Source organism: Chinchilla lanigera, unplaced genomic scaffold, assembly GCF_000276665.1.
Source record: "Chinchilla lanigera isolate Chin_1 unplaced genomic scaffold, ChiLan1.0 scaffold00119, whole genome shotgun sequence".
Taxonomy (NCBI): Eukaryota; Metazoa; Chordata; class Mammalia; order Rodentia; family Chinchillidae; genus Chinchilla; species Chinchilla lanigera.
The window spans coordinates 419887-434588 of record NW_004955520.1 but is presented as its reverse complement, the minus strand read 5'-3'; the positions used below and the strand labels follow the sequence as shown (position 1 = coordinate 434588).

The 14702-nt window shown below is 47.9% G+C and overlaps 1 protein-coding gene across 16 annotated transcripts in view; it reads left to right on the top strand.

Annotated features, from left to right (window-relative positions):
* Dnah14 (dynein, axonemal, heavy chain 14) overlaps nucleotides 1-14702 on the top strand; it is a 317770-nt gene that overhangs the window by 301222 nt on the left and 1846 nt on the right. For 11 of the 16 annotated variants that reach the window (XM_013507038.1, XM_013507034.1, XM_013507036.1 and 8 more), the window contains 8 exons: nucleotides 1997-2194; nucleotides 3989-4188; nucleotides 6847-7010; nucleotides 7457-7653; nucleotides 9472-9584; nucleotides 10118-10257; nucleotides 11182-11345; nucleotides 14301-14447. In XM_013507038.1, the coding sequence (XP_013362492.1) occupies nucleotides 1997-2194; nucleotides 3989-4188; nucleotides 6847-7010; nucleotides 7457-7653; nucleotides 9472-9584; nucleotides 10118-10257; nucleotides 11182-11345; nucleotides 14301-14447 (1323 nt within the window). The other 5 variants (XM_013507042.1, XM_013507044.1, XM_013507045.1 and 2 more) reach the window with 5 other exon arrangements.

Below are 14702 nucleotides of genomic sequence, written 5' to 3'. Positions count from 1 at the left end.
GAGGTGGGTGAGCGCTTAGCGGGCTCTCCTCACGAAAGCAGGGACGTGACCCTGGTGCACGGAGGTGGGCTTCCCTACCTTTCTCTCTGCTACGTGTAGAATTCTGTCTGCGCTTTTTTGCAGACTTGGGGTAACCCCTGCTCACACTTGTCCCAAATTAATCTTGTAATTGTGCTTCCTGTGCAGTTACACCTTTGGTCACCTACTCCTTTGCATGTTAGAGCAGATTTTAAAATTTTCCAAGGAAAACCTCCCACAGGCTTCCACCACCAAGACTCACCCTGTGGGTGACACTCTGCCAGCCCCACTGACCAGGGCACCGGATGCAGTGCCTGCCCTGGGCTGGTCCAGGAGCCCGGTTGGCACTTCCATGCCCAGACCTCTTCAAAGCTCAGCCAGATTTTAAGTATTCAAGCCCTTAGAAAAAGATGGCAACCTCCCCAGCTCATCTTATGAAACATGATTTTAATATGAATACTTGGTGAAGATAATACACATAAGAACTAGGGACTAATTTTGTTTAGGACTTGAGATATGAAAATTGTATGTAAAATATTTTTTAATAGATTTCAAGAAAAGAATAATTGCACTATCTGAACAATAACATATTGAAAATTAGTATACCTTGACCACGTTGGGCCTATCTAAGAATGCAGAAATGGCTTTATATCTGGAAATCTATGATCCTAATTTATGTGATTATCTCATTAGATGTAGAAAAATATTTATCATGAAATTGGAAGCCATTTCTAATAAAAATCCTAAAATAATAGGATTATAAGGAACTAGCTGCACTTGGCAAAGACTATAAAAAAACAGCAGTGAGTATCAGTCGAAGAGTCAGTAACTAAATTTGTTTCACATGAACTCAAACCTCAGAGAAGGCTCGCATGATCACCACGGCCTGTTAGTGTTGTCTTAGATGTTCTAGTGAATGCAACAGGATGGGGAGACTGTATAATTCACACTAATGTAAAAGAGCATAAAAAAGAAAAAATTCTATTTTGTCAATGATATAATTATATATCTAGGAAACCTAAGCCACTAGTTTTAAAAAAAAAACTGTCTACCAGAAGTAATTAGAGACCTTGGGAAAGTGGCCGCATGAAAACATAGACCAGTAACACTCCTCTAGAGACAAAAACCTAGAAGTGAAAATAGGGAAGTATATAACTAAGTACACACAATAGTGAGGAAAAATACTAACTACTACTCAGGAACAAATTTAACAAGCAATAGATGAGTGCTGGACTAAAAGCATTATAAATTAGGGAGAAAAAAAGAGTAACATTTTATGGTACTTTAAAATGTCTTCATTGCTTTATATGGATATATCCTCATGACAATTTTATGTGATAATGACACTAATTCTCATTTTTTTTGCAGGAAAATAGTCACAGGACACTTAAAAAACTTGCCCCTGCTACACAGCTAATAAATGGGAGCCTGATTCCACAGCTCAGTTTTTTAAATCCTGCCTTTCTCTAAATAAATGCATCTATGTTCTGATAAGGAAACCTCTCATACCATAAACTATCAATTCTTGCAAGATTAATATCAAATATAATGCAGTTCCAAAAGAATTTCATTAGAGAAGATTGAAAGTTGATAAAAATTCACTTAGAGAAGAGGTGCTAGAAATACACACAAAAAGAAAAATACTGAAAGAGGCTTCCTTCCCCAGATATCTGACTGCACTAAAACTCCACTATACCAAAATCAGTATTGTTTGACAGAGTTGACAGTAGATCATTGGGGCATAGCAGAGAATACAGAAGTAAGTCCATAAGCCTGTTTTGTCTACTCAAAAAAGTAATAATGCATACTCAATAACAGAAAACTAGCAGATAAAGTGCATTCCTAATATTTCATCTTCTTGCTACTTCTACATAGATACAGAGAAAGCACATGGCTGTCGGGTGGTACTGGTTTTATGTGACAGGTCAGTTAAGCGGGGCAGGTTCTGAAGCAGCAAGGCCTCCTACACCTCCCACAGGTTTCCATCAAGGTGCTGGCCAGCATGCTGCGGAGGCAGGCGGATGTGCCGTGGCGGCTACTGCGCTGCCTGGTTGGGGAGGTGGTCTACGGCGGCCGCATCACTGACCCCTGGGACAGGCGGTGCCTGGACACACTGCTCTACAGGTTCTGCAACCCAGAGGTGCTGAGAGATGACTTCACCTTCTCCAGTGAGGAGGTGAGAAAAGGATACATCTCACATTGACAGATTATCTTTAACTAAACACTATTGTGTTATTTAAGATGGGTACTTAATCAACTCTGATGTACATTTTAATGGCTTTCATGAACCTCCAGTACAGTATTTCAAAAGCAGCTTACCCACTGCTCCATTAAACCCAACATCATGCAGGGCCGTAATTGATAAGAACGTAAGGAAAAGCAGCACCCCAAGAGCCTCAGGCACAAAGCGCACAGCCCAGGGACACACAGCACTACAACCAAGGTGCTGGAGCTTCCTGTTCAGTGCTCGAGGCAGCCTGGGGACTGGTGGTGTGCCTGGCCACGGGCAAAGAAGGAGGTGCACAAGGTGCAAGCACGCAGCTAGCAAGGGGCAGGGCTGACTCAGGAACCTGTGGGCCATGTCTGTTCCCCTGGCCTCTGCCACCCCACGGGCCTTCACCCTGTGGAGAGACCCACAGTGAGACCCAGCAGCGAGGCCTCAGATTTAGCAGCCCTGCGAGACTGGGCTGGTTCATGGGAACTGGGACAGGAGAGGAGGAGGAGGCCGGAGAGGAGGTGCCTGCGGCAAGCCCTCCAGTCAGGCGTGGGCGGGGCTCTGCTGCTAAGGCAAGAGCTACAAGGTATTTTAAAGATGTCCTTCAAATAAAACTTTAAAGTAACATTTTAGTTTAGGGCCTAAAGTCGGCTATTAAGAGAAAGTCGCCCTTGAAAATCCTTTAAACTGCCTGCAAAGTATGAGGTGCGAGGCTTCTGGACACAAACTGATCCATTAAGCATGCGTGCATGAGCATGGTGGCGGGGACAGATAGCAGTGTACAGTGTCATCAGCAGTTGTGTCCAACGACAGACTCATATATCCCCACTTCACCCATTTCTGTTCTCTCCTTGCTTTGAAACACTGTAAATTTTATAGCAATCCCAACTCACCAGTTCTTCACTGTCATAACCTTAGTTTCTTTTACTAAAGACTCTGCTATGTGAGACTCATTTGTGGCCTCATGAACACTTTAGGGCTTTCCTTGAGGACACCAAGGAAGCCGTCCCACCCACTTTTGTGGCATGTGAACAGCTTTCTCCTCTTTGTCAGTGGCTGGAAATTCTTAACATTTGTGTTAGGCAACTTTGTGCTGCTGTGACAAATGCCTGAGGTGATCAACTTGTAAGAAGGACTGGTTTATTCTGGTTCATGGTTTCAGAGTCTGTGATCGTTAGGCAGGAATGTGGTGGGAGCACACAGTAGAGGAGGCAGCCCATGGACGCTGAAGCAGAGAGAGAGGAGAGAGCGAGAGGGAGAGGAAGGGCCCTGGTCCCCATATCTTCTCCAAGGCCACATCCCCCCAGTGACCTCACTTCCCGCCCACCAGCCCCCACCCAAACGTTCCACACCCTCACTGTAGAGCCGCAGAGTGGGAACCACGCCTTCAACCATGGCCTTTGGGGAACATTTGAGGTCCAAGCTACAATATTATTCCATTCCTTCTCCAGGTTTTACTGTACAAAAATGACACGGTCAGCTTTATTACAGTGTCACCTGTGGGCATATGTCATTGAGCCATGAATCATCCCCGCCTTTAGATGATTTTTGCCTTTCTTTCTTTTCCCAAGTGTCTGTACATATGTGTATGTGCTCTACAGGACAGTGGGCTCAGATGTTCCTTCGGGTAGCATGTTTAGAACATACTACATACAATAAGACGAACTCTGTGGGTAGTTTCCTGGAGAACTATTGTCTTCTGCATTCCTGAAAGTGCTCTCTCACACAGGCAAAACTAAGTGGCTAACTTTTCAGATAGGTCAGCCGGTCCCCAGATCTGCAAGTTTCCAGGACTACATACACATTATCCAGACCTTACCTGATGAGGATGCTCCGGAGATCTTAGGAATACACCCAGAAGCCACACGGAGCTGCAGGGAGACCCAGGGCTTGCAGTTCATGGATGATCTCACTGCCATGCAGCCCAGCACTGCCACGGTCACCCTCGCGATCAGGTGAGAGCGCACAGGGAGCTGCTGGACCAAGATTATTCGATGTTCATTAGGAGATGCGTGCCGAACTTTCAGGAAAGTATAGTGCACACAGTAGAGAAACTGAATTCTCCAAATGATGCAGAAGCAAGCGCAGCACACACATTTACCAAGCATGCATGAATCTTTGTTAAGGGAGGGGCTGAAGTGTACCTGGGTGATCCTTTGTTCCCATGTGTCATGCACCTATTTGCTCCCATAGGGTGGGACTGGTGATGGGTCAGGAGCAAAGGGGGCTTGCACCAGGAGCCCTGTGGGCTGCACTCCTATGGCTCTGTGTTCCAGTCACATTCTTGGAGAAAGCAGTACCTGTCTACCCAGCGGGGTGCTCAGGGGTTCAAACGGTGCAACACAGGAACACACAAACCCCAATTGTCCTCCTGTGACTCTATAAAGTAAGATGAAGTTTGTTGATGCAGGACAGTGGTTTGATTGCTGGCTGGAGGTCTCTGGGATCTCCTGGCAGTTCACAGCTGCTCAGGGACAGGTCAAGCACATGCCTACTTCCCCCGAAGCCTGGACTTACCCAGCTCTGCACTTGGCTCCCTGAGCATGAGGAAGCCAAGTGCAGACAGGGCCGTCCCCACAGGGTCCTCAGATCCACTGAGCTCTCGTGTCCTGATGCTCAGCTTGGCACTCTAAGTCCTAGGCCTGGAAGTCCACACATTTTAACAATCACACCTAAAAGGTCTTTGAATAATATCTGATCACATTTATAGACTTAACCAAACATCTTCAAATATATTAATATCCATGATAAAGTTCATGTACTTCTATTGCCTGTCTGCCAGACCTTTTCAGGTTTTTTGATAATTTGTAGAAATCTAATAATCAAATAAATATAGTGACTCTTAAACCCCCTTATTCTCTTATCTATATAACTTAGCTGTATTTTAATTTATTTATTTAATTGGGGGGGGGCGAGGGTTTTCTGGTACTGGGAATCGAACTCACAACCTCGTGCTTGCCAGGAAGGCACTGTGCTGTTGAGCTAAAACCCCAGCCTCATGCATTTCAATTTAAATCCTAAATTTAAATCAGTTTTTCAGTTATCTCCTGTAAAGTGTAGTCACAAGACTGACCTATAAGGTTTAAGAAGCCCAATTCTCTTAAACATTACGAATATTTTAAATAACATCATTCCTTAACCATAGTTTTGATTCTGTTAAACCTACTTATCTATAATGCTGAATCTCCCAAGATTTGAAAGTTATTCAGCAGACATCAATTTTATCACTTTGCATGATATTTTACTTAGACTTCTCATTTAATTGCAGTCAGAAAAGAAATAAACATAGGGTTTAACCAAAATACAGATTAATTTTATTGGCAACATTGACAGGATGCCCTGAACTCTGTTTATCATTGTCATTAAAATAACAATAATTCTGTAATTGTATAAAGTGGTGATACCTCACCCACATCCCTAGATTTCAATTATATATTATCTAATACTTCTGAGTATTTACAGATTGAATTTTACATTTCTCTGGCTTTTACAATACAGTGATTTTTTTTTTTTTTTTTTACATGCACCTCTAAAACCTTTGAACCTATTAGAATTCTGCACTTTCTTGTAGTCTTTTCCTCACTTTGGACCAAAATTCATACTAAAATGACATGTAGGTTGAGGTGGGCTTAATAATAGAGCTCTTGCCTCACAAACATGAGGTCCTGGACTGAGACCCTGGGTTGGATTCCCCACAAAAATAAAATAAAATGGCTGAATTCTGGTTGTGGCTTATGCCTTGGGTTGACTGTTTGGCCATATCAGTCAAGGTCATCCTACAGACACAAAACAGAGATAGCTGAACTCTCATTTCACTGACTAAGCAAATACATAACGTCTGCTTCTTCTAAGGAAACGTAGCTCACACAGAGAGAATCCCCAGTAGGAAACTCCCAGCAGATGTCCACAGTAGCAGGTTGGATTTTCTGTAGACCTTGCATGTCTAACATCTGGGTCCACAGTGTTAGCATCTCCCAACTAAAGCAGCAAGAGATAAAATGATTATAAGAGGGTGCTTTGAACCAGCATCCTGAACATGCCTGTCCACATGTCCTGGGTCATCGGGGCAGTCGGTGGTGAGCCCAGCACGCTGCTGTCTGCAGACCTGACTTGAAAGATCTACCATCCTCATCATACCTTTTGGTTTTTTTAATTTTTTGAATCCAAATTGGATCACTTCTACTGAGAACCCCACCTTCAAAGTCAGAGAAAAAGTGTGATGGCAGAATAAAGAAACACATTACATTAGGTGGTTTGCACAGTGCTGGGAGGTCTCATGGTGACAGCAGTGAGAGCCTCAGTCACAGAAGGGGGTGCCCACTGGGCTGTGGGAACAGCACCAGGCACATTGGTACAGCAAAGTAGGTGTGCCACCCACCCAGTGTGTGCCACTCACCCACCTGTCACCACCCTGAGGGAGACACAGAAGACATATCCAGAGGCTCCTCCTCCTCAGCCTGGGACCTTCCTCAGGCAGATGGCTCCAGATGGTGGCCATTTCACCTGGAAGATGCAGGTATTTTAAACATACATTTCCTTGTAAATGTTACAGAAAGAATGAATCACGCCCTGCAGCTGTAAGAGGGCTGCTCTCCTGTCCCGTTCCTTTGCAGTCCTGAGCAGAGCCCTGACATGCTAGTCATGGAAATCCTGTGTGACATCCAAGCACGGCTGCCACTGGCAGTGGAGGACAGTGGGCCCGTGGATACCACCATGAGCTCCCTGCGGGCCCTCCTGGCCAGTCCTGCCTGGGAGTCTCTCTGCAGAAACGTGTCTGGTGAGTATGGGGTAGGAGCAGGGACAGAGGAGACAGGGCTTGTGTCGGGAGAAGGGCAGAGACAATTCCAAAATACCATGGCGTAGAAAAGCCTGAGACAGGAAGGCCAGATCTCCCACCCATCTCTCTCCAAAGCAGGCAGAATGGCTGAATTCCTGGGCTGGGCCACATTTCCAAGTTTAACAAGCATATTGTAGCCCCTTTAAAAGGTCATTTTGGAACCAAATGTTAAGCAGTAGCTTTTTAAAATATGGGTTATAGTCACACTCCTAAATGACATTTTGGTCAATTTTGGACCATAGCACAACGGTGGTCCCATAAGGCTGTGTCACCAGGGGCTGCAGTCCCTGGTCAGGACACATGCAATTCCCTGTGTCCCTCTATACATAGCCTTTTTTTTTTCTGTAAGAGAGCAGAGTTTTATCTCTTTCTTTTTTTAAATTCAGGCCATGATCCACTTATTCACTGTGTCTTGATAACCTTTCTGAACCAAGAAACTGGACGATTTGATAAGTTATTATTTGCTATACATAAATCTTTAAAAGATCTTCAACTTGCTATAAAAGGAGAGAGCACCCTTACTCAAGAACTGGAGGAAGTGTATGATTCATTTCTTAATACAAGAGTGCCTTTATTGTGGCAGGTACGTATCTATTATGTAATTATTAAAAACGCTGGCATATTTTTGAAGTTCATATATATTAATACACCCTCTTAGAGGGCAACAAACAGGACCACTTAAATTTATCTGAGAGATGTTTATCACAGAGCTGTTTAAAACAATATAGGGTGGGCATGGTAGTGCACACTTGTAATTTAGATTCAGGAAACGCAAGTATTTGGAAGGAAAACGGGCAACAGGAGCTATCTTGTGTGAAGGGGACTGAAGAGTTTTCTGTGTGGAGAAAGAGGCTTTAATTTTCCAGTTTATGTCTTATACTACGTTCATTCTTTATCACATATTTTTAAAGTTTTAAACATTTTCAAAGATTGTATAAGCTTTTCCTTCTTTGGACCTCTCAATGAAAGCAACTGAAATACTTGATTTAAAAAATTTTTAATAATGAGAAAGAAGGCAGATTACCAGCAGCACTTTCTAACTTCACCATGACTTAGAATTGAAACATCCAGATAGCTACTCACTGAGGGGGGGGGGGGTTGCACTGAAGTTCAATATTACAGATTTGAAAAGATCCAGTGATTCAGTTTATCAGAGGGAGAGAGCAGCACACTGGTGTCGAGCCCTCATGGAGAACAGTTAGCTCGAGAACAGAGGAAGACAAAACCCAGCCAACAGCCAGACCTACACTGGCACAGCTGAGAGACAGGCAAAAGACCAGCTCTTGGACATCCCCTCCTATAAGCATCATCAGAAGGCAACAACACAAAGACCACAGGTATCTACCCACAAGGGCCTCAGCATAGGTTGCTGGCACACCTTTTTCAAATGTACATTGTTCACCTGAAGGCAGCAGTAATCACAGAGGTTGTTCCCCATACATTCCACTGTCAACAGCATGACTCCCTAATCCACTAGAAAACTCTACTCCTGTGAGACCTACAGAGAAAGTGGGACCCTCAGGCTCCAAAACTGTGCACACTGTACCAAAATACACTAGTCCCCACTGAAGAGCCATGAGTAAGCTCTGGGCAGAAGCAGGCACAGAGCTCAGGGCCACTCAGCTAGCGGCCGCAGTGTTCCCAAGCGGGCAGCAGGGACACTGCAGATCTCTGGGGAAGACAAGCGGACATGGGGCTGCCGACTTCTCCAGGAGCCACGATGACAGGAGCAGCGGGAGCAGCGGGAGCAGCGAGGGCGCCCTCCCCGACGGAGGGAACGGCTGGAGCCCGGTGAGGGACGCCCCCAGGGAAGAAGAGGACAGGGCGTGGGACCTTTGTTGGCTATCCCACTGCGCCGCACAGTCTGGCCAGGTGACCCTGCCTGGAGGCTTCCTGAGGCCCCTCCCTTGCAGACTCTCGTGCTGCCAGCACCCCTGCCGGGGACTCCTCCTGGCAGTTGAATCTGTACCAAAGTTCACAGAAATACTGTAAATAATCCAAAAGATGATTTACTAAAAATGATGTGACTGTCTCTATTTGTAAATTTTTATTTTTATGGTAAATGTTTGCAGTATATGATGATTACATTCCTCATGGGGAGTTGGTATGTGTACATCACACATCTTAATTCTTTATTCATCCCCTTCCTGTCCTCTCCCATCTCTTGGTCCCCTTCCCATCTGCAAACCATCTGTCTCCCTGTTCCTATGATCTTTTATTTTGTTCTTTATACTTTGGGTTTCTCATGTAAGAGAAACCATGTGATATTTAAGCTTGCATGTCTGATTTAGTTCACGTAACATTATGGTCTCATTTTCCTACCAATGATTTGAGTCTGTCCATCTTTATGGCAGAGTAGTACTCCACTGTGTATAACTGTGACTGTCTCTAAACCCAACAGAAGCAGGCGTACAGGTCAAGCAAGCCTCTGAGCGCCTGGGTGGATGACCTCTGCCAGCGCCTGGACTTCCTCACCACCTGGGCCCAGGCAGCCCGGACAGCCCTGCAACGCCGGTAGGAGTGGGCTGCTGTGGCTCGGTCTGTCTGGGTACCCTGGGAACACGGGGATGGGGGGTGCCTTCCTTCAGGGTGGGAAAACGGAGAGTGCCCAGCTGAGCCCTCCCCAGACTACTCCATGCTGGGACAGAGATGAGGGCTACACTCAGGGCATCCTGGAGCGAGAGTCAGCAGCAAGCCGTTCAGGAGAGGGCCATGGTGGGGCAGGCCCAGGGGAAGAAATGGATGTGGCCACCCCACGGGACTCTCCATGCATCCTAACTGCCGCCCTGGTCACCCAGGCATGATCCAGAGGTGCTAGCCAGACTGCCCACAGTGCCGTCCTGTGAGTGTCAAGGCAGATGCAGACAGGGCCAGCATGCTGGGTGTGCTGGAGAAGTCCAGGCCCAGCCCAACGTCCCACTGCCCCGGCCACCCTCGTCCTCAGTGAGCTGCAGGACACGCCTGTGTCCATCACAGAGCAGGGCAGACTTCCTGAGGGTGTGACACAGAGGTGAGGCCCTCACCCTCCATCCTGCTCACACCCCCAGGTACCTGAAATTTATCAGCTCTTGGAAGCAGTGTTCTCGCCCAGCAGCCCCCAAGTCCAGGCCCCCTGCGGATCCAGGAAGCAACCTCTGGGAAGCATTTCCCAAAAGATACTGGCTCCCAGCTTTCTTCTTCCCACAAGGTGAGCGTGGGAGGCTGTGCACTGGGCTCCCTCTACTCCCACCCGCCCACCCAGCCCAGGCCTTGGCCGGGGCCTCACCCGACCCCCACCTGTGTGCTTGTCACCCTGAAGCAGACCCTGTTGAGCCCCCTCGGGGGTTGAGATCAGTGGCCGCTGCTGGACCCTCCTAACGCCATGGGAGAGCCTTGGGGTGGGCACCAAACTCCGGGTAGACCCCAGTGGGCTTCTGCCATTCATCCACTGGCTGTTCAGTGAGCAGAAGACAGAAGTGCTGAGCTGTGTTTGCGTGTGGCCCTGTGCAAGCACCCCCAGGACAGGCACTGCCCTGGTCCTGTGTGCCCCTGGCACCTCGTCCAGGCCCAGCACCAACACAGCTCACAGTGAATATCTGGAGGACAAGTGAGTGCGTGGCCTTCTGCATGAGCACATGTGATGCCATGCTGGGGAAGCACACACGGGGGCCCTGCTCAAGGGCAAGAAGGGCCACCAAGGCATGGCATCCACAGTGGGCTTGAAGCAGACTACAACAGTCATCAGAGAACGAAGTTCTTAGGGCCAGAGTGCAGGGACACAGGGAGGGCAGTGCAGGAGGCAGCCTGTGAGAGGAGACTGGGGCGGGAAGGCGCCCGGGTACACGGGAATGGACTGCAGCAGACAGGTGGTGAAAAGGACCCAGAGTGCAGGGGCAGGGAAGGCTGCACTGGCCCCAGGCCCTCAGTGGACACTGAGGCCATCTCCAGAAAGGGAGACCAGGGACAGGTGCAGCTGGATTGTTTCCCCTGGGGGTGGCCTTTCTTCATCACAAAAGCCCCAGAGGAAACACGTGTCCACATCACTTGCTGGAGAGACTCTGGCGCCCCGGTCACACAGGCAGGGTGCCAGGCCGCCTAGCCCTGGCCCACGGGTGCTATGCGTTTCTCCAAGCCTTTCTTGCTGCCGTGCTCCAAGACCATGGGAGGTCCCAGGGAGTCTCCATGGATGCCCTCACTTTCTCCCACCACGTGATTTCCGACACCAGCAACGTCAGTGAGGAGGAGCTCTCCATGGCCACTCAGAGGAAGCTCAGCCTCATCCGGAAAGCCTTCAAGGTAACAGGCTCTCAGGGTGGACAGAGCAGCTGGTCCTTCACACCGGTGCTGGCCACTCTCAGCAGCCCACCCGGCTGGGCCTGGCCAGCCCAGCACAGACCCTAGCCCTAGGCCCTGAGCGTGGCCCCAGACTTAAAGGGCCACACGTGTGTCTGCTCAGTCCGTCTGCAGGACCGAGCCTACCACACCGTGGTAAGCAGCCCACATTTCAACTTTGAAGCAGCCGCTAGGCTGCTGAGAAGGGCTTGCATGTTTACACATGAATTTGGGGAGGATGCTATCTTTTCAACCCTGCAGTATCCATCTGCAGCCTGAGCTCTTGCAGTTAGATGAGCAATATCCTTCGGTAAGCTCTGCTTTCTCCCCATAGAAGGTGGTTGCTCATGGTTGTATCAAGTGCTCCCCCACTGTGGCTGTGAGTGGGGTGACAGTGCTCCCCAGGGTGCCATGGGGCCACCCTGTGTGGAGTGAGCTGGGCGGGAGATGAAGGCACCACGTGCTCCAGGGCTAAGCATGCCCACGGGGGCTGACAGCCGTGGGCTTGGGGCTCCCCAAAACCAACCTCACACTCCAGGCCTCATGAGAAGTGCACAGAACTCCAAGAAAGCTCTTCTCTGAAGTCTGTTGGGGACTCTGTCCGCTCTTTTGGATGAAAGTCAGCTGTCAGGTTACCACACTGAATGTATTACTTTGGCCAGTACGTGGCTTTCCTTTTTACTTTCTCAATGGTGTCTTTTGCTGAGGGAAATGCTTTGCTGTAATTAAGCTGGTGAACCCCCTCTCTGGTTCAGTGCTATTCAGGTCCAGCTTAAGAATCATGGCTATCCCTGCTGCAAACACCTCTTCCTGTTGGGCCTGGAAGGTCACTGTTCTCCTTTTCATGGAGCTCTGCAGTCTCTTGGTCACCAGCCAGGCTGGGCCATCCTCCCCCCACAGCAGCTGGGTACAGAACACGTTACTGCCCATCACAGCCTCTCTCCGAGGTCTTTTTGTTCCAAGGTTCACCCCTCGTTGGGCCAGCACCACTCTTAACCCCTGCAGCTTCACACCAAGTCGTACAACACCCCTGCCCCACTCCACTCTTCCAGTTTGTCTATACCTCTTGAGACTTAACTCTTAACAATATAGCTCTTTCTCTTGCTTACATTTAAACCCTTTTTACTTTGATTTCTTTCTACCAGTGTTCAAAGAGGAGTTCACAGTGGGCATCAGGCTTTTTCCTTAAGCTCAGGGAGCAGCTCTCAGTACTCCATTGCTTCAGCTGTAGGCTTTTTGTAGATTTAGGAAGTTACCTCCTCATCCTAGTTTGCTTTTTAACTTCATAAATAGCCATTGAATTTATTAAATGCTTTTCCTACCTATTGAAATAACCAGGTGGTTCTCAGCCTTACAAACATGGTGGGTCCCGATAGAGTCTGGAACTTATTTTGCTTAAGTTTCTTATACTGACATTCTGTAGTGAAGAGCGGAGGTAAACGTGGTAAAAGACCTCTTCAGCATCTATGCAGATAATCACATTACTATGTTGATGATTCATTATGTTCAAAGATACCTTTTGGTTGAATCATCTTAATTGTAATAGTTTGAGATTTTGGCATCAATAGCAAGAGACTGGACTGTAGGGCTGGAGTTTTGAGGACTGGCAGCGCTTTGTTCAGTTTTTATTGTGCACATGACTGACAGGGGTGTCCTTCATCCTGTCTGCCTGCCTCCTGTCCTCAGGGTCTCATAATTTCTGGTCCAGTTGGGTCTTGTGTCTGGGGTTCTGGGGTGGTGTGGCCATGCTTGGGTCAGGCCTGGTCCTCTTCTCAGACTGCACTTGGGGATGGTTCCTTGAGTGTCCAGAATGACTGTGGGCTGGAGACCTTCTCAGAAGGATGGAGCAGGAAGAACTCATCCTGGAGAAGAGAAGACTCTAGAAGAAAGAGCTACTTGGGGCTGGGGATTTAGCTCAGCGGCAAAAGCGCTTGCCTGGCAAGTGCAAGGTCGTGAGTTCGGTTCCTGGTACCGGAGAAAAACCAAAAAAAAAAAAAAAAGAAAGAGCTACTTAAAGGAACAGGACTCTTCATCTACTGGGAGTGGAACTCCACAGGGAGGGCACATGGCAAGGGTCCTGCGACAGAAAGGAAGTGCCCTGTGATGGAGGCTTAGGAAGAATTAAGTGGTCACTTGGTGAGGAAACACAAAGTACAAGAAATCTAAAGTTCAGATATATTTTAAATATGAGGCTTATCCACTATTTACTAATTTGTGTATTTTAAAATGTGTCTAAAGCTCTGCTAGCTGTTGGGAATAGAAAGTTGAACAAAATAAGGCTCCTTCCTAAAATCAGATTTGCTGGTGACCATGACCCCAGTGCCTCCCAGCTATCATCTCCTGAGTATCTGCTCCGTGCTGGGCACCACACTTGAGTTCCCTGCCTGCACTATTCAGTCCTCGGAGCACAGGTCAGGGAAATAAGGTGCCAAGCCCAGGCTCCATCTATGGCCGCCTCCTCTCTGCAGCTTTCCAGGAGCTGCCATACACTCCGGCCCTGCTTGCTTTGTCTCTGATCTCTGAGCACAAGTTCCCTCTGCCTCCCAACAGACGCCAGCTGTGACTCAGGGAAAGGACAGTGGCTTCCACTTACTTGCGTAGCTCTTTGGAGAATTACATCTCTCCAAAATGGGCTGTTTCCACTTACAAAGCATGTTCCTGGGCTGAGTTGCAAGTAAATGGAAGCCACACTATCAGCCACACACCCACCTCCAGGATGGCCCAAGACATAAGACACAGCTGTGGGGACCCCACTTCCTGTTCCACAGAGCTCATCAGAAACCACACAGCCCTTCAGTTGAAACTGTGTGATTTAGAATGTTCTCACCAATTTTAGATTTCCAGAACTTGAGCGACATGGCCACCACGGAGGGGTGGGTGACAAGGAGTGACACCCTGTGACATCTTCTTCTACCGCAGGGCTCTGAACCCTCTCACAAAGGTGTTCACGTGTTTGGTTTATTCATCGAGGGGGCGCGGTGGGACCAGGAGCTGAACACCCTGGAGGACTCACTACCTCTTGAAATGTGCTGTGACTTTCCTGACATTCACTTCCTGCCAACCAAGGTAACAGACAGCCCCTGCCTCAGCCACACATGCTCCTGTCTCCACTCTGTGACCTCACAAGGGAAGGTGGGAACATCCATTAGACAACAATGTACAAAATGGCCCAATACCACTAACTCTAAGACAGATGCCGTACCAATGTGCAGTTATTTCTCAGGAATATGAACTATAAAAAAAAGCCACTATAGCTCTGACTTTCCAGGCACAGCTATTTGCAGCTATACTAACCATCTAGTCCAAAGTGTATGGAGTTCA